The sequence below is a fragment of the Lissotriton helveticus genome, chromosome 3_1 (assembly GCF_964261635.1).
Source record: "Lissotriton helveticus chromosome 3_1, aLisHel1.1, whole genome shotgun sequence".
Taxonomy (NCBI): Eukaryota; Metazoa; Chordata; class Amphibia; order Caudata; family Salamandridae; genus Lissotriton; species Lissotriton helveticus.
The window spans coordinates 396,064,670-396,079,628 of record NC_136061.1 but is presented as its reverse complement, the minus strand read 5'-3'; the positions used below and the strand labels follow the sequence as shown (position 1 = coordinate 396,079,628).

The 14,959-nt window shown below is 47.5% G+C and overlaps 2 protein-coding genes across 4 annotated transcripts in view; one reads left to right on the top strand and one right to left on the bottom strand.

The window, feature by feature from the left end:
• Window positions 1–14,391, bottom strand: part of SMYD4 (SET and MYND domain containing 4) — a 157,404-nt gene extending 143,013 nt beyond the window's left edge. The window contains exon 1 of one of the 3 annotated variants that reach the window (XM_078680148.1): window positions 14,215–14,391. The gene's annotated coding sequence lies outside the window, so the exon portion shown is untranslated. Of the gene's footprint in view, window positions 1–13,940; window positions 14,064–14,214 lie in introns of those variants that run through there. The other 2 variants (XM_078680146.1, XM_078680147.1) reach the window with 2 other exon arrangements.
• A 182-nt stretch (window positions 14,392–14,573) lies between these two features.
• RPA1 (replication protein A1) overlaps window positions 14,574–14,959 on the top strand; it is a 251,759-nt gene continuing 251,373 nt past the window's right edge. Inside the window, exon 1 of the mRNA XM_078680149.1 lies at window positions 14,574–14,818. Within this exon, the coding sequence (XP_078536275.1) occupies window positions 14,783–14,818 (36 nt within the window). The 5' untranslated portion in view covers window positions 14,574–14,782. The remainder of the gene's footprint in view (window positions 14,819–14,959) is intronic.

Here is a 14,959-nt window from a genome sequence, read left to right as displayed (position 1 = left end):
TCCTGGAGGACAGGGCTGAGGACGCTGAAGGGCGCGCACGGAGAAACAATGTGCGCATAATGGGCGTGCCGAAATGCTGGGAAGGGAGAGAGCCTGCCATGCACATGGTAAACTGGACTAGAGATCTGCTGCCAGAGGGGACTCTCTCACCTCACTTTGTCATTGAACATGCACATAGAGTTCCAGCAAGACCCCCTCCCACAGGATCATACCCGAGGCCCATGCTCCTCCGTCTCCTCAGTTACCGGGACTCAATCTTACAGGAAACTAGGAAGCTGCAGGATATCCACATAGATAACCATAAAATAATGTTTTTCCCGGACTATACTATCCAGGTGCAGAGCCAGAGATTCTCCTTCATGGCAGTGAAAAAACACCTTCAGCAAAACAACCTGAAATACTCACTACTTTTTCCGGCGCGCTTGCGGGTGGCTAGAAGTGATAAAACTCATTTCTTTGCCACGCTGGAGGAGGCAGAGAACTGGCTGGACACCTTCGCTGCTGCGGGACCTTGCGACGCTGCTGCGACAACGACCCTACCGAAGCTGAGGGGCCCTTCCGCCGACGCCGGAGAGACCGTAGATCGTCGGGGGCACGGACGCCGCCTTCTCCAGCTGTAGGTCCGAACTCGGATTGGATTCTCAGTGGATAACGAGACGCCCTGCAGGCAGTGGCGGAAATCAGAGGCTCTCTGGTGGCTGAGGACGCATCCAACTCCAGCCAACGTGACCTCTCCAGTGATGACGAGCGAATTTATGGCCTGCAAAACTCACAGACTCAACTGATCAGCCAGATGTTACTCCGCAGACGGCTGACACGATAATATAAACATTGCAAGACCCTATCCTTGATTGGACTGCGAGTTGAGGTATTGTAGTTAATGTGTGGGGCTATGCAGTCGTTGACGTTATAGCCATGTGCAATGAACGCTACTGTGATTCTGAATGTTCGTATGAGGTGGTGGGTGGCGTCATGATATGGGGAGGGGTGGGCGGTGGGACTTATTTCTATATTCTGTCACTGCTGCATAGCCGCTAGCATACATGGCTCGCCTGGCGGAGTTTCTCCTGAACCGTTGCGCACAGACTGCCTTCTATATGTTATATTCTGCCTGATGACGGGGAGCCTCTAAGACACTGGGCATATATACTGTAAGTTATCTCTGCGTAACACGCAGCGCACCCCCACGCCCCCCGGATTGTTTCTTGACTCTTATCTCTATTGAGAGTTTGGACGATTGCTGGTTACACTATCGCCCTTTTGGAATTGTCTATGTTTATATTCTTGTTCTGGTTATATTGTGAGATACCCTTTGTTGTACACTGTTTCACACAACACAACATGCCATGAGTTAGTGTGCTAGGGAAGCTGTGCGTTTCAGGGTCATCTGCACACTGTTTCACACAACACCACATGCCATGAGTTAGTGTGCTAGGGAAGCTGTACGTTTCAGGGTCATCTGCACCACCCTGGTTTGTTGAGCTGCCACGGGTGCATGGCTCCTTAATACATTGGAGGGGCTATGTCTGCACTTAAAATAGGCACATGGAATGTAAGGGGCATGCATTCACCGTCACGCAGGTATCAGATATACTCGTACTTTAAACGACACCACATACAAATAGCTCTTCTGCAGGAGACTCACCTAGCCAAATCAGAAATCCAACGTTTACACAGTCGATGGCGTGGCCAATTGTATGCCACAGGATATTCGGCTTTTGCGCGTGGCACGCTAATATGGGTAAGAACACAATCACACAATCATTAATAGACACTGAGGGCATGTATTTTGTAGTAAATGGCACGTTAGAAGGCCGGCAGATCGTTATTGCATCATTATACGCTCCCAACACAGAGCAGGCTTCTTATTTTGACAATATATTGCGCATTCTGGCGAAATGGCATGATATACCTATGTTATTAGGGGGAGAACAGCGTCCTTGATGTATCACTAGATCGCTCCTTCCCACCCCTTCCAGGCACACACAATGCCGTGAAGGCGTTAACTGCCTGGGCAACACAGTGGCACCTCGAGAGATGCCTGGAGAAATTACAACCCCCATGATAAGGTATATTCCTACTACTCGGGTGCTCATGACTTACATGTGCGGCTGGACCGCTATATGCTTTCGGAGGAGCTACTCCCACATTTATCCGCAGTCTATTATCTGGGCAGGATACACTAAGATTACAATCCACTTATATAGGAGCCTTTGAGGGAGCGCCCGCGACCTCCAATCCCAACCTGGCGGTTGCAACCGGATATGCTACTGGATGTACCCTTCCGTGGACTGTTAGCAACTAATATTTCACAATACTTTGAAGAAAATACTGACACCGCTACAACGCCTCAAGTAGAATGGGACGTGTTTATTGTTGTGGTTAGGGGCGACTGCCTCTGTGCGCAAGCAGGTATGTGGAGGCAGCTAGAGGCCGAACTTACACGCCTTGAAAACAGCCTGCTCCGCAGAGAGGGTGAGGAACTAGTGGGTGATACTGATGGGTCCCTGGCACAAGACAGAGAGAAACATCCCAGATTGTTAGACCAGCTCCGCAACTTCAACTATGCGACACACTCGGTCGCACCGACCATATGGGAGACAAACCTGGCAAGTTGCTGACGGGGCTGATACGGCAGGAGGCAGTCACTACGCCGGTGACGTCCCTGCAAAATGCACAAGGCGACGTGGTGCATACCCAGAGTGCTATACACAACGCCTTAGTAGAACAATATTCTGCCCTGTACAGGTCCTGCCTGCTAGCAACAGACCCGGTTCTGCAGGACTTTCTTTCTGCCATGGCGCTGCCGCAGCTGACAGAGCATCAGCAAGAGGAGCTGGGCGCTCCTCTTCTCCCGGAGGAAATAAGGGAAAGTATCTTCTCCCTTTCAAATGGTAAATCACCGGGTCCGGGTGGACTGCCGGCTGAATTTTACAAAGCCTACTCTGACGTATTGATCCCGGAGCTGTTGTGGGTCTATAAAGCCCTCACACCAACGCAAAATGAGGCGATGCTGAACTCCCTCGTAATGCCAGGCAGAGACCCTGAACTCCTTGGTTCCTATCGTCCACTAGCGTTGTTGAACACAGACTATAAAATACTCGCCTCTGCTCTAGCTAAACGATTAGCTACGTTTGTGCCGGCTCTGGTACATACGGATCAAAATGGATTTGTCCCAGCGAGGAGTACCTCCCTTAATATACGTCGACTATTTAAGGTCCAGAAGTACGCAACGAAGAGCTGGCCACGATCTGGATGTTTGGTGCTGGACCTGGAGAAGGCCTTTGATTTGTTGGAATGGCCCTATCTCGCAGCGGTTTTACGCAAGTACGAGCTGGGAGACGGATACTTACAACTGGTGCAATTATTGTACCAACACCCCACTGTACGGGCCCGCACGGGCAGGCTCATCTCTGACAAGATTAGAGTCAGACGTGGAACCAGGCAGGGATGCCCTTTGTCTCCATTGCTCTTCTCCCTTGCCATGGAACCTCTAGCGGCTCTGCTCCGTGAGAGCGGCGTGGACTGGGTTATCCCCTTGGATGATGATCTCCACACAGTGTCCCTATATGCAGATGATCTACTGCTGTACAAAAGGGACCTTCATGCCATGCCGCTGGCCATATCCGCACTGTTTCGTAGCTTCGAGAAAGTGTCAGGCCTTAAGGTAAATTGGGCTAAAGATGTGACTGCAACTGATATTGTTATTAACGGGACTGTGCGTACTTGGTATCCGACCACATTCAGATACTTAGGCATCTATATATATATAGATTCCCAGCAGACATCTTGGAGGGTAACCTAGTGCGTGCCATTTCCTCCGTAAGGGCGCAGATACATTTCTGGAAGACTCTACCGCTCAATGTGATGAGCCGTATTACCTCAGTGAAGATGATAGTACTGCCAAGACAGTTGTATTACTTTGCAAACCTTCTGGTATATGTTCCGGTACGTCTGTTTCGGGAGTTGGAGGGATTAATCAGAGGTCTCATCTGGAAAGCAGGGCGACCCAGGATAGCACTACCGAAGTTGTATGCATCACCGGAAAGCGGAGGCTTGGCAGTCCCGCATTTGGGACTATATTACTTAGCCGCACAGCTACAATGGGTCGCAAAGTGGCAAGAACCTGGCAGGTACGGCGACTGAGTCATCGTCATGGACACAGACTCAAATCTATAGTCTGTTTCACCCGCTGGCAAAACTTCACCGCCCGACACATATAGACGTAGCCCATAGATGCTACCGAAGGAGTCTTCAGCTCACAGAAGATACAATCCCTTATCCCCAATACTGCCGCTTATTGGGACGCCCAGAGGCAGGGATTCTGTGACGGCTGTAGCAATGACACCCTGGACTGCAGCGGGAGTGGAGATGCTAGGAGACTTATATGCGGACGGAGCCCTTATGCCTTTTGTGACCCTGGCGATGGACAGCGGATTACCGGTAGGCCAATTCCTCTTGCATGCAGCTATCATACGGCGTTGACATCGGCATGGGGAGACTTGACAAATGAGCCGCTGACTCATCAACTATTGCAGAAACTACATGTGATGGGGAGGGGGTCACACGTGACCCACTGGCGAGTGCAGGCCTTACTTACTCATGTATTGAAACCAACACAGAGACTTCGGGCACATTGGACTGAGGACAGAGGACGACCCGGGACAGATAAAGAATGGGAATGGGTCTTAGCCAGTGCCACACATATACCACGCAATTCAAGATTTTAACTAATACAAATGTATATCTTACACAGAGCGTACCTCTCACCAGATAAGATTAATAAATATTTTAACATCAAAACCTCTGATTGTCCGAGATGCCGTCTGCTAGGCACGGACCTCCTACACATGCTGTGGTCTTGCCCCTCACTTCAATCCTACTGGCGCATGGTAACAGAGACACTTACAAACAGCACTGGCACCAAGGTACCCAACACATGGGAGGTCTGCATTCTAGGGTTTTATAAACGAACGAAAGCTAACAAAGTAAGCTCTAGATTTCGTGACCTGGCCCTCATAACCGTGAAACGATTGATAACCAAGAGGTGGAAACACAAGGACCCCCCGAGGTACCCCACTCGCTAAAGTCCCTAGAGATCTGGGCACAGACGGAGAGTACTATTTTTCACAGGGAAGAAACAGCAGGGTTACGTAAGTATCCCATCGCACAGGCCTGGGATGTCCTCCTCAAAGCCCTTACACATTCTAATGATGCACCACATGCATCACCCACGCAACAAACAGGGGATAATGCCTAGCATGTCGTCTGGGTGCAACGGACACGCTGCCTTTGCAAAGCAACTCGGCCATCGCTGTCGGGAGAGGCAATGACCCCACATTCCATCATAGCACTTTATAGACACAACTTCAGATATAAGATACCCTAGAATCCCAGCGATTATACACAGTACAGCAAAAGAAGCTCACATTTACTACGTACCCACAAGCCTAGACATGACTAAACTCGAAAAGCACCTACTATGCCAGATAAACATTTGTCTCAATATTGGATATCTCCCTTCTTCTTTTGATTTTATTTTGTTTTCGTTAGTTGTGGTTAAAATGTTTAAAATATGGATATCTCGCAGGCGGTTATGATACTCACCTTTTCCCGCCCGAGCAATTTTGAGCTGTGTGATTTTACAAGTTGAACCGCGGATGGGCTGTACACCTCTGTTTCTAATGATATACCTGCATATTGAATACCATGGCTGGGATGAGACACTCATGATAGATATGTCCCGCTCTTCACTTAGAGGTGATGGTATACTTGGGCTGTTGAAGCCTATGCTAATTTGCAATTGCATGTCACTTACCAAGATGCCGTTGAACACAAGACATAATTGTACGTTATATATATTTGGAATAGTGTAAATGATGGTGTAGTAACACTGATCCTGATTTAAAGTGCGACCTGCACCAATGTTTGGTTTGTATGGAACAAGAAAAAGATAAAATGCAATAAAGATATTCCCCCCCAAAAAAAGAGAGAAAGGTGTCTGAATTTGTTCAGTCCCTGTATATAAGAGACATGCATGCACTGTAAGTATTTCAGATGTGTTGGTCGCTCCCGTATTTACACAAATAACAATTTACATACCACAATTTTGTTTTATTTCTTTTATAGCATTTTAGCACTACTTATTTCAGTGCAGGGTGCCACAGTGTTTTACATCACATGTGCAGATTATACATTGACAATAAATCATATGTTTGTACATCAATCTACAGTATGTGTTACTTAGGACAGCAAGGGTTACAGGGTATAGGAGCCACATGTCCTTCATTGCTCACTGTACTATATTAAAAGGATTACAATTTATGAACTGCACATAACAAAAGGATCTCTCCACCATAAAAGTATGAATCCACTTACCCATTTACATTAAATAAAAATCTGTCATCTGCGTGTTACATATCGTGCTTTACAGGAGACATAATCCTCTATGATTCAAAACTAGAACTAGACAAAACACAGATCACTCCAGCAAATACACTGTCCTCTAGAGTTATCTTACCCGTATTATTATTATCCACAGAGATTTTAGCTGTCATACAAGATCTCTGCAGCAGGTGCCTGAACCCCATAAAATATTTTAAAATACAGACATTGCTACCAACTAAGCAGAACAGATTTACAGCAACATTTCTCCTTGTTGCCAATTTCGTAGTGGCAGTGTTTCCAATATTTTTTATTTTTTAAACCACATCGCCGTGGCACGGGCGGGCTAAGGGGTGAGCGTGGCGCTCCCTCACTCATGATGGCGCCACGCCGTCATGAGTCACGATCGAGCTGGGCGAGCTGTGCTCATGACGGAATGGAGCCGTCATGACCCCGCCCACTCACTGATTCGCTCGCACAGGTGGGAAATTAGTGCCACGCAGGTGGTGTGTGGGCGGAGCGGCAGTTGATGATGGCTCAACGCAGTCATGAGCACACGCCGTCCGTGGCTCATGACGGCTTGGAGCCGTCATAAGCATCGAAGTGGATAAATTGAGGCCCAGATTGTGCGTCTGGGTTGCGTCAATATTTTGGTACAGCACCGATGCAAAATCTGTTTGGTTAAATATTGTGATGTACTCAAATGTACACATGATAGACCTGCTAAACATATGTGAGGTCTTAAGATCTGATTTCTCTTCCTGTGAGGTCATGGGTTGTGATGACACTCTGTCACGTTATGCAGATTGACTAACCTGGTTTGTTCAAATACAGCAGGAGCGATGTTGAAGCTAGTTTCTCTCCTCCCTAGATGTGTACCACAAGCGAATCTTTAGCTGAACATCACTTGAGAGGACACCATCCAGGGAAGGGGAAAAAATGGAGAAATAAAATAGAAAAAGGCTGGCAGCCATAAACCATCCACAGGGCTTGACAATAGGAGATACACCTCGCCTACGTCGGGGTACAGGTTCCTGTATGGAGACACAAAATACACAGGATTCACTCTCTGTCTCATATACAAGGCCACCTCTACTATCTATACTTGAGTACTCAATATGCTTACATGTCAAGGCTCCAGCAAGCACTCCAACACATCAGGGAAAAAGTAGGAAACAATAAAGTAAACAACAAAAAATAGTAGGGAACTGCCCATGAACCCTAAACGGAAAAAGACTTACAGAGTCTCTGTGGATTACCCATAGTCAATGTAAACGCTACTTATCTGAAGCGTAGTGTGTTCTCTGTAAGTGCAACTCGACCAACCCCTGGTCAGCTGCAAGGTTCCTTGTGAAGAAAACCCGGTCCGAGCTACTCAACAGCTCAATGGAAAAACAAAAGAGTTCAGCAAAATCCAAAATCAGGAAGTAGCGGATAAAACAAATCAAAAGTACACTCCACACGCTAGTCCGCCACTAGCTTTAGTTCCAAGGAAAACGGAAAAGTAAGCGAGGAAAAAAGGGGAGCTGGATTCAAGTCATCCACTCACCCTATAGTCATATCATAACAGCGCGGCTCCCAAAGCGGCTCCCAGCGCGTTTCTTAGAGCGGGTCACAGCGCGGCTCCCAGCTCGGTTCTTAGAGCGGGTCACAGCGCGGCTCCCAGCTCGGTTCTTAGAGCGGCTCCCAGCGCGGTTCTAGAGCGGGTCACAGCGCGGCTCCCAGCGCTATTCCAGAGCGCGGCGCTCGATAAGTCAACAGTTTGCCAACCCCCTGCAGATCCAAAGGAGCCGGAATTCACGAAGCAAGGAAAAAGCGCCCAACAAGGTTCCAAGGACAGAATAGTGGCTAAACACAGGTGACAAGCACCGAGGGCTTCCACACAGACATAGTTATAGATGTTGTGAAGGACAGAGCAGAAGAAAGGGAAAACAGACTAACCACCAAGCATTCTGGGACCTGTAGTTTCCCCATAGGCTCCTAAGTTGTGACAGAACCCCCTCTCAATGACCGACGTCCCGGCGGTCCTCCAGGCTTAGAAGGATATCTGGAATGGAAACGTCTCAGTAACCCAGGACAATGCAAATTAGAGCGAGGTTCCCATGAGCGTTCCTCAGGTCCGTAACCTTTCCAATCTATCAAATATTGTAAGGCACCCCTCACCCTTCTGGAGTTAAGCACGGCTCTCACCTCATACTCGACATCCCCCTCTATGTCCACGGGCTGAGGTCTGACCATCGGTCTCGTGCCCTGCACATAGGGTTTCATCAGAGATACATGGAACACGGGATGTATATGCCAGGAGGAAGGCAGCTTTAGTTTCATGGCGACCTGATTAACCACGGCCACGATGGGATAAGGACCTACAAACTTAGGTTGCAAGCGTGTATTCCCCTTAAGCCTCAAATGTTTGGTACTCAACCACACCTTATCGCCCACTGCATAGACCGGCTCTGGAGTTCTCTTCTTGTCAGCCTGTACTTTGTCGCGGTTTCTGGATGCCGCCAACTGTTCTTTAGCATCATGTAAAACAGAATGAAGATGCTCATGATGTTGCTGTATTGTAGGATGTGAAGAAGGACATGGCTGGTCAAAAGGCAAAGAATTGGGATGATAACCTGTAAGACAAAAGAAGGGGGAGCATCCCAAGGAAGAATGAGTGGTGTTATTGTAGGCAAATTCTGCCATCCACAACAACGTTCTCCATTCTTCTCCCTGTTGCAGTGTAAAGCATCTCAGATACTGTTCTAGTGTCTGGTTTTGTCAGAATCCGCCGACTGATCGCGCCTGCCATACGGAAGAACTACAACTCCCATGAGTTCCGGCGGCACATCACAGGAAGTACATCTAGGGAATAGACGCGCTTCCGGTTGCGCGTTATTCTGGTTGCTGTTCTGTTTTCGGCGTGAGAGCGGCCGCTCTGCACGCCAGTCATTTGAGCCTCCTGTCTGCCCCCCCCCCCCACCCCAAGGCTCCATTGGATCCGTGACTGCGAACTGCCTGGGGAGGACATCGTCTTTCTAATCCGGCAGTAAGACTGGGTCTGCTTCCGCAGGTATTGTCGATCTATTTCCCCGGCCGCTTCTGGCGGTCAGCTGCTTGCTTGCTTATTCAGGAGCTCGGATATGTACTTTGAATTGAGCTCACTGTTCATAGTTTTGCTATTGCTCTCTTGGCTATAGGGTGTGGCGGAACACAGTGGCGGTCGAAACCACGTGTTACCGTACACCCCTGAATCTCCTTGGTGCTGGGATAGCGGGGCGCTGTAGTGAGGACAACTACGCGTCTCCGTTATTTTCTTGAACTTTGCGTGGAACTAAGGAGCTGGGTGTGTAGTGAGGAAACTACATGTTACCCCGGTCTCATGCTCTGTCATTCAGTGGGTGAACTGTGGACAGAATTCAGTGGTGGTCGCAACTACGTTTTTCTGTTTGGCATGTTATATAAATACTGTTGGGTCATTATTTAGAGAGCGGAGTGTTGTAGTTTTTGCTTCCTACACACTGCCGTATCGCTCATACATTGTGTGGAGCGACCATACGTTTTACTTTGGATTTCTTGGACCCCCCTTATACATTGAGTCCTCTGACCAGTATGTGGTATGTTGTGAGTGTTGGGTTAGGTGTCTTAGTACTGTGTGTGTGTGTTGGTTGAGGCAGGACTTTTTCATTTACCATATGTCTATGTGTTCCTTAGGCCATCCTCACAGACTGTGGCAGAAGGGCTGTAGTTGTTTCCTATCAAAGGTTGTGTTTTCTTTCTGCTCAGGTACCTACCTATTTCCATGCTTTCTTAGCGAGACTATATGAGAGTAGTACTGCATGCTAGTAAGCACTTAACTGATGCTTGTCTTGTTTTTTGTTACAGGCATCCTTTCCCTGCTGATCCTACCTTTACCCTTCCCTCAATTTTTTATTTTAGTTTGTTATTTTTCTCCCTCGCCTCATGGCTCGAACACCCTGTGTTTACACTTCAGGGTGTTGGTGACATTTGGAGGTGGAACCATTATTGCGGCGACTGGATCCCGTGGAGTATACCTGACAGATTTAGTCTTTCTGTTTTACCATCTGTCTGAGGGTGGTAACTGGTTGATAGTCGTGCATCAATTTTCATAACCTCACACAGAGCCTTCCAGAATTTAGAGGTGAACTGTGAGCCTCTGTCTGTGATAAGCACAGAAGGAATGCAATGTAAACGTACCACATGTTGCATAAAGGTCAGAGCCAATTCTCCTGATGTGGGTAACTTAGTTAGTGCAATGAAATGACCCATCTTAGTGAGATGGTCAATCACCACTAGAATAGTGTTGTTGCCGAAACTGAGAGGCATTTCTACGATGAAATCCATCGAAACAGTGTGCCATGGAGCTGAAGGTACCGGTATAGAACGTAATAACCCACTGCTTCTTTGATGTTGAGCTTTGGCTTGAATGCATATAGGACATTTGGATACATACTCTTCTATGTCTTTCCGAATGTTCTCCCACCAAAAGTATCTCAATGTATGTTGGAGGGTCTTGAGGATTCCTGGATGGCCACTCAAGGAAGAATCATGTGTCCATTGCAGAACCTGATACTGTGATTCCTGATCAGGGAGATACAACTGTTGGTCTCTGAAAAGAAGCTTCCCTTTTTGTTTTCTTTGTCTGGGTTCGTTAGCTATCCATGAGGGAGCATCCACCGAATTGCTTTTTTCTTCCACATGTCTCAGGAAATCAGTGGGACTGGTTATGGCTGACACATAAGGACAAAATGTCGCTTTGTTCAGAAGAAGGGGAGGTTCTTCAACTTCCAATGCCGACTCCGGAGATACTGATTCTGGTCTTGATAAAGCATCAGCCTTTCCGTTTTGAGGGCCAGGGCGATATTTAATTACGAAGTCGAAATCCGAGAAAAACAAGGACCACCGTAACTGACGAGGTGTTAACGCCTTTGCACTTTTCAAGAAAAGAAGATTACGGTGATCTGTAAAGATTTCCACGGTGTGTCTAGCCCCCAACAGATGATGTCGCCACTCTTCACACGTAGTAGGCAAAGACACCACCTGGGCAAGAACGTCCTTCAGTTCTCCTTTCAATCCTTGATAAAACAAGGACACTCTCTTTGCTGGTGGCCAATCAGTTTCAACAACAAGACGATTGAAGTGTGTTATGTAAGACAGCAGATCTTGCGATCCTTGTTTAAGCGTAATCAATTCTCTATCTAAGGATAGCATATGAGCCTTACGATCAAACAACTTCCTCATCTCTTCGCAGAATTCCTCGAAATCATTCAGAACAGGATCATTTCTTTCAATCAAAGGAAATGACCAACTAGCTGCATTACCCCCTAGATAAGATAACATGAAAGCCGTCTTGGAATGATCGTCGGGAAAGACAGCAGGTTTACACATGAAATGTAACCTGCACTGTCCCAAAAATGTACTGAATTTTTTAGGATCCCCTAAAAACCTTTCGGGAGGTGCCAAAGGCAACTGCATTGGTTGTATGACATTAATGGTGGAAGGACCTTGAACTCCTTGAGCAACAGAAGATTGGGACTGAAGAGGAGGAGGTAACGTGGCGTCTCTGATGTAATGGGCTCCTCTACCACTAGTGGGACCTGACCGTGCTATCCCCGCTACCTCTTGTCGTAGAGTAGTCATTTCAGTCCTCATATCATGGTTCTCTACCCTCACAGCATCTACCTCTACTCGTAATGCGTTAAGAGTGTCTAGCATAGTAGCCAGGACAGTATTGGTATCCATCGCTCAGGCCGTAATACACCGTGGGCTTGTCACTCTGTCACGTTATGCAGATTGACTAACCTGGTTTGTTCAAATACAGCGGGAGCGATGTTGAAGCTAGTTTCTCTCCTCCCTAGATGTGTACCACAAGCGAATCTTTAGCTGAACATCACTTGATAGGACACCATCCAGGGAAGGGGAAAAAATGGAGAAATAAAATAGAAAAAGGCTGGCAGCCATAAACCATCCACAGGGCTTGACAATAGGAGATACACCTCGCCTACGTCGGGGTACAGGTTCCTGTATGGAGACACAAAATACACAGGATTCACTCTCTGTCTCATATACAAGGCCACCTCTACTATCTATACTTGAGTACTCAATATGCTTACATGTCAAGGCTCCAGCAAGCACTCCAACACATCAGGGCAAAAGTAGGAAAAAATAAAGTAAACAACAAAAAATAGTAGGGAACTGCCAATGAACCCTAAACGGAAAAAGACTTACAGAGTCTCTGTGGATTACCCATAGTCAATGTAAACGCTACTTATCTGAAGCGTAGTGTGTTCTCTGTAAGTGCAACTCGACCAACCCCTGGTCAGCTGCAAGGTTCCTTGTGAAGAAAACCCGGTCCGAGCTACTCAACAGCTCAATGGAAAAACAAAAGAGTTCAGCAAAATCCAAAATCAGGAAGTAGCGGATAAAACAAATCAAAAGTACACTCCACACGCTAGTCCGCCACTAGCTTTAGTTCCAAGGAAAACGGAAAAGTAAGCGAGGAAAAAAGGGGAGCTGGATTCAAGTCATCCACTCACCCTATAGTCATATCATAACAGCGCGGCTCCCAAAGCGGCTCCCAGCGCGGTTCTTAGAGCGGGTCACAGCGCGGCTCCCAGCTCGGTTCTTAGAGCGGGTCACAGCGCGGCTCCCAGCTCGGTTCTTAGAGCGGCTCCCAGCGCGGTTCTAGAGCGGGTCACAGCGCGGCTCCCAGCGCTATTCCAGAGCGCGGCGCTCGATAAGTCAACAGTTTGCCGACCCCCTGCAGATCCAAAGGAGCCGGAATTCACGAAGCAAGGAAAAAGCGCCCAACAAAGTTCCAAGGACAGAATAGTGGCTAAACACAGGTGACAAGCACTGAGGGCTTCCACACAGACATAGTTATAGATGTTGTGAAGGACAGAGCAGAAGAAAGGGAAAACAGACTAACCACCAAGCATTCTGGGACCTGTAGTTTCCCCATAGGCTCCTAAGTTGTGACACACTTCTTGTGATGCCACATTTGATGTCATGCTCTGTGATGTCAAACCCATTCTACCTAACTTGATGAGTCCCCCCACTTCTTTTTTTAGGACTTACGTCCTGGGCTCACCACAATTTAAGTAACTATGCGCTAGACAGGAACACAAACCTTTTCGAAAAGGTTTTGAATACATGAGCATCAGGCTCTGTGCGATCCCAATCTCGGAGCTGCACCCGTTCAATGTTTTGAAGGCCGTCAATGAGCTTGAGAATAAAAGTGAAGCAGGTGTTAAGTAAAACACTAAAAATAAATACACAGGCAAGCTAGGTTATAATGTGGTACGGTAGGCCACTGGCACAGCAGCATTGTCAGTATTTGCTACTATAACCTGTTGAAGTCTGAAACCGGCCACCAAGGCGTTCTGGCCTCCATGGCAGTTGCCCGCTTTCCCGACAGGCCAGTCCGAACTTGTAGGTACCCTGTCGTCCTCCGTAGCAAGAGAAATAAATTAAAGCTTTTGCCTTGCAAGACCAGATCAAGGCGTAAATCAAAGAACAACATTGAAAATAACAAGAACAATCAGAAATGTTACCTTAATGTCTGGTGTCTTTTGTGCAGCATTTTGTAGTACGGGCTTGACCCAGGGAGATTAGAACGCTTTAGATGAGCAATAGATTATATTGCACTTTTTTTGTTTTTTCAGTCAGAAGGAGATTGATCCCGGACTACAAACTTGTTTCCCCCGTTTCCAAGTTGTCAGCTCAGGTCGTTATACCCCATCTTTTCCAGTTACAACAAATCTCAAGGACCTAAACCAGAGGAACATCTTACCCTTTACCTGTACTACTGGGGATGTCGTATCTTACCTAAACTCCTAGACCGTTGCTTCAACTATTCAATCGCTGCTTCTCTCTGTTCCCGATAGCTGCATACAGAAGATTGCGAAGAGATCATGCGCACTGCCCGTCACCGCAAACAGTTGCACGGTTCAGTACAACTTGCAAACAGCATCTCGACTACATGTGGCTCACATTTCTTTCAACATAGGACACAAATGTGCGTTCTAGTTTTTGTTAGCACTGCATTCAAATGTGCGTTCTAGTTTTTTTTTTTAGCACAGCCTCATGGTCCGTTCTCTCTTTCAATCATCAGCACGTGTCTAGGGCGCGGGACTATTCTCTCTGAAGACGTAGCTCTTAGTCCTTCGTCTATGCCAATAACCCAAACTGGACTAGACGTTTAGTCCGTCTTCTCTGATACTTACCCCTTACACCACTGTCTGTCCTCTCTGTCTACGTACTGAACGTTTGGCGCGAGCGGGAACTGCTGAGAGTGGGACCACAAGACTGGGAAGGGAAGACGGGGAGAAGAGACTTGGTTTCGTAGACAAGGACAGGCCTAGCAGCGCATACACGAACCTTCAGGGAATCAGACATGGCAGGCACCAAGCTCACCGAAGGTTGCATCATGGTGAGGGGCTCAGTAGCTGCCGGGCAGTGGACCGGACTAATGCTGAATAAAGGGGAGGGTGTAGTTTGAGAATGTGATGTCTGCGGAACACAGTGGATTTGATGCTCCGGGGCATTGAGCATTGCGGGAGTGGATGGAGGT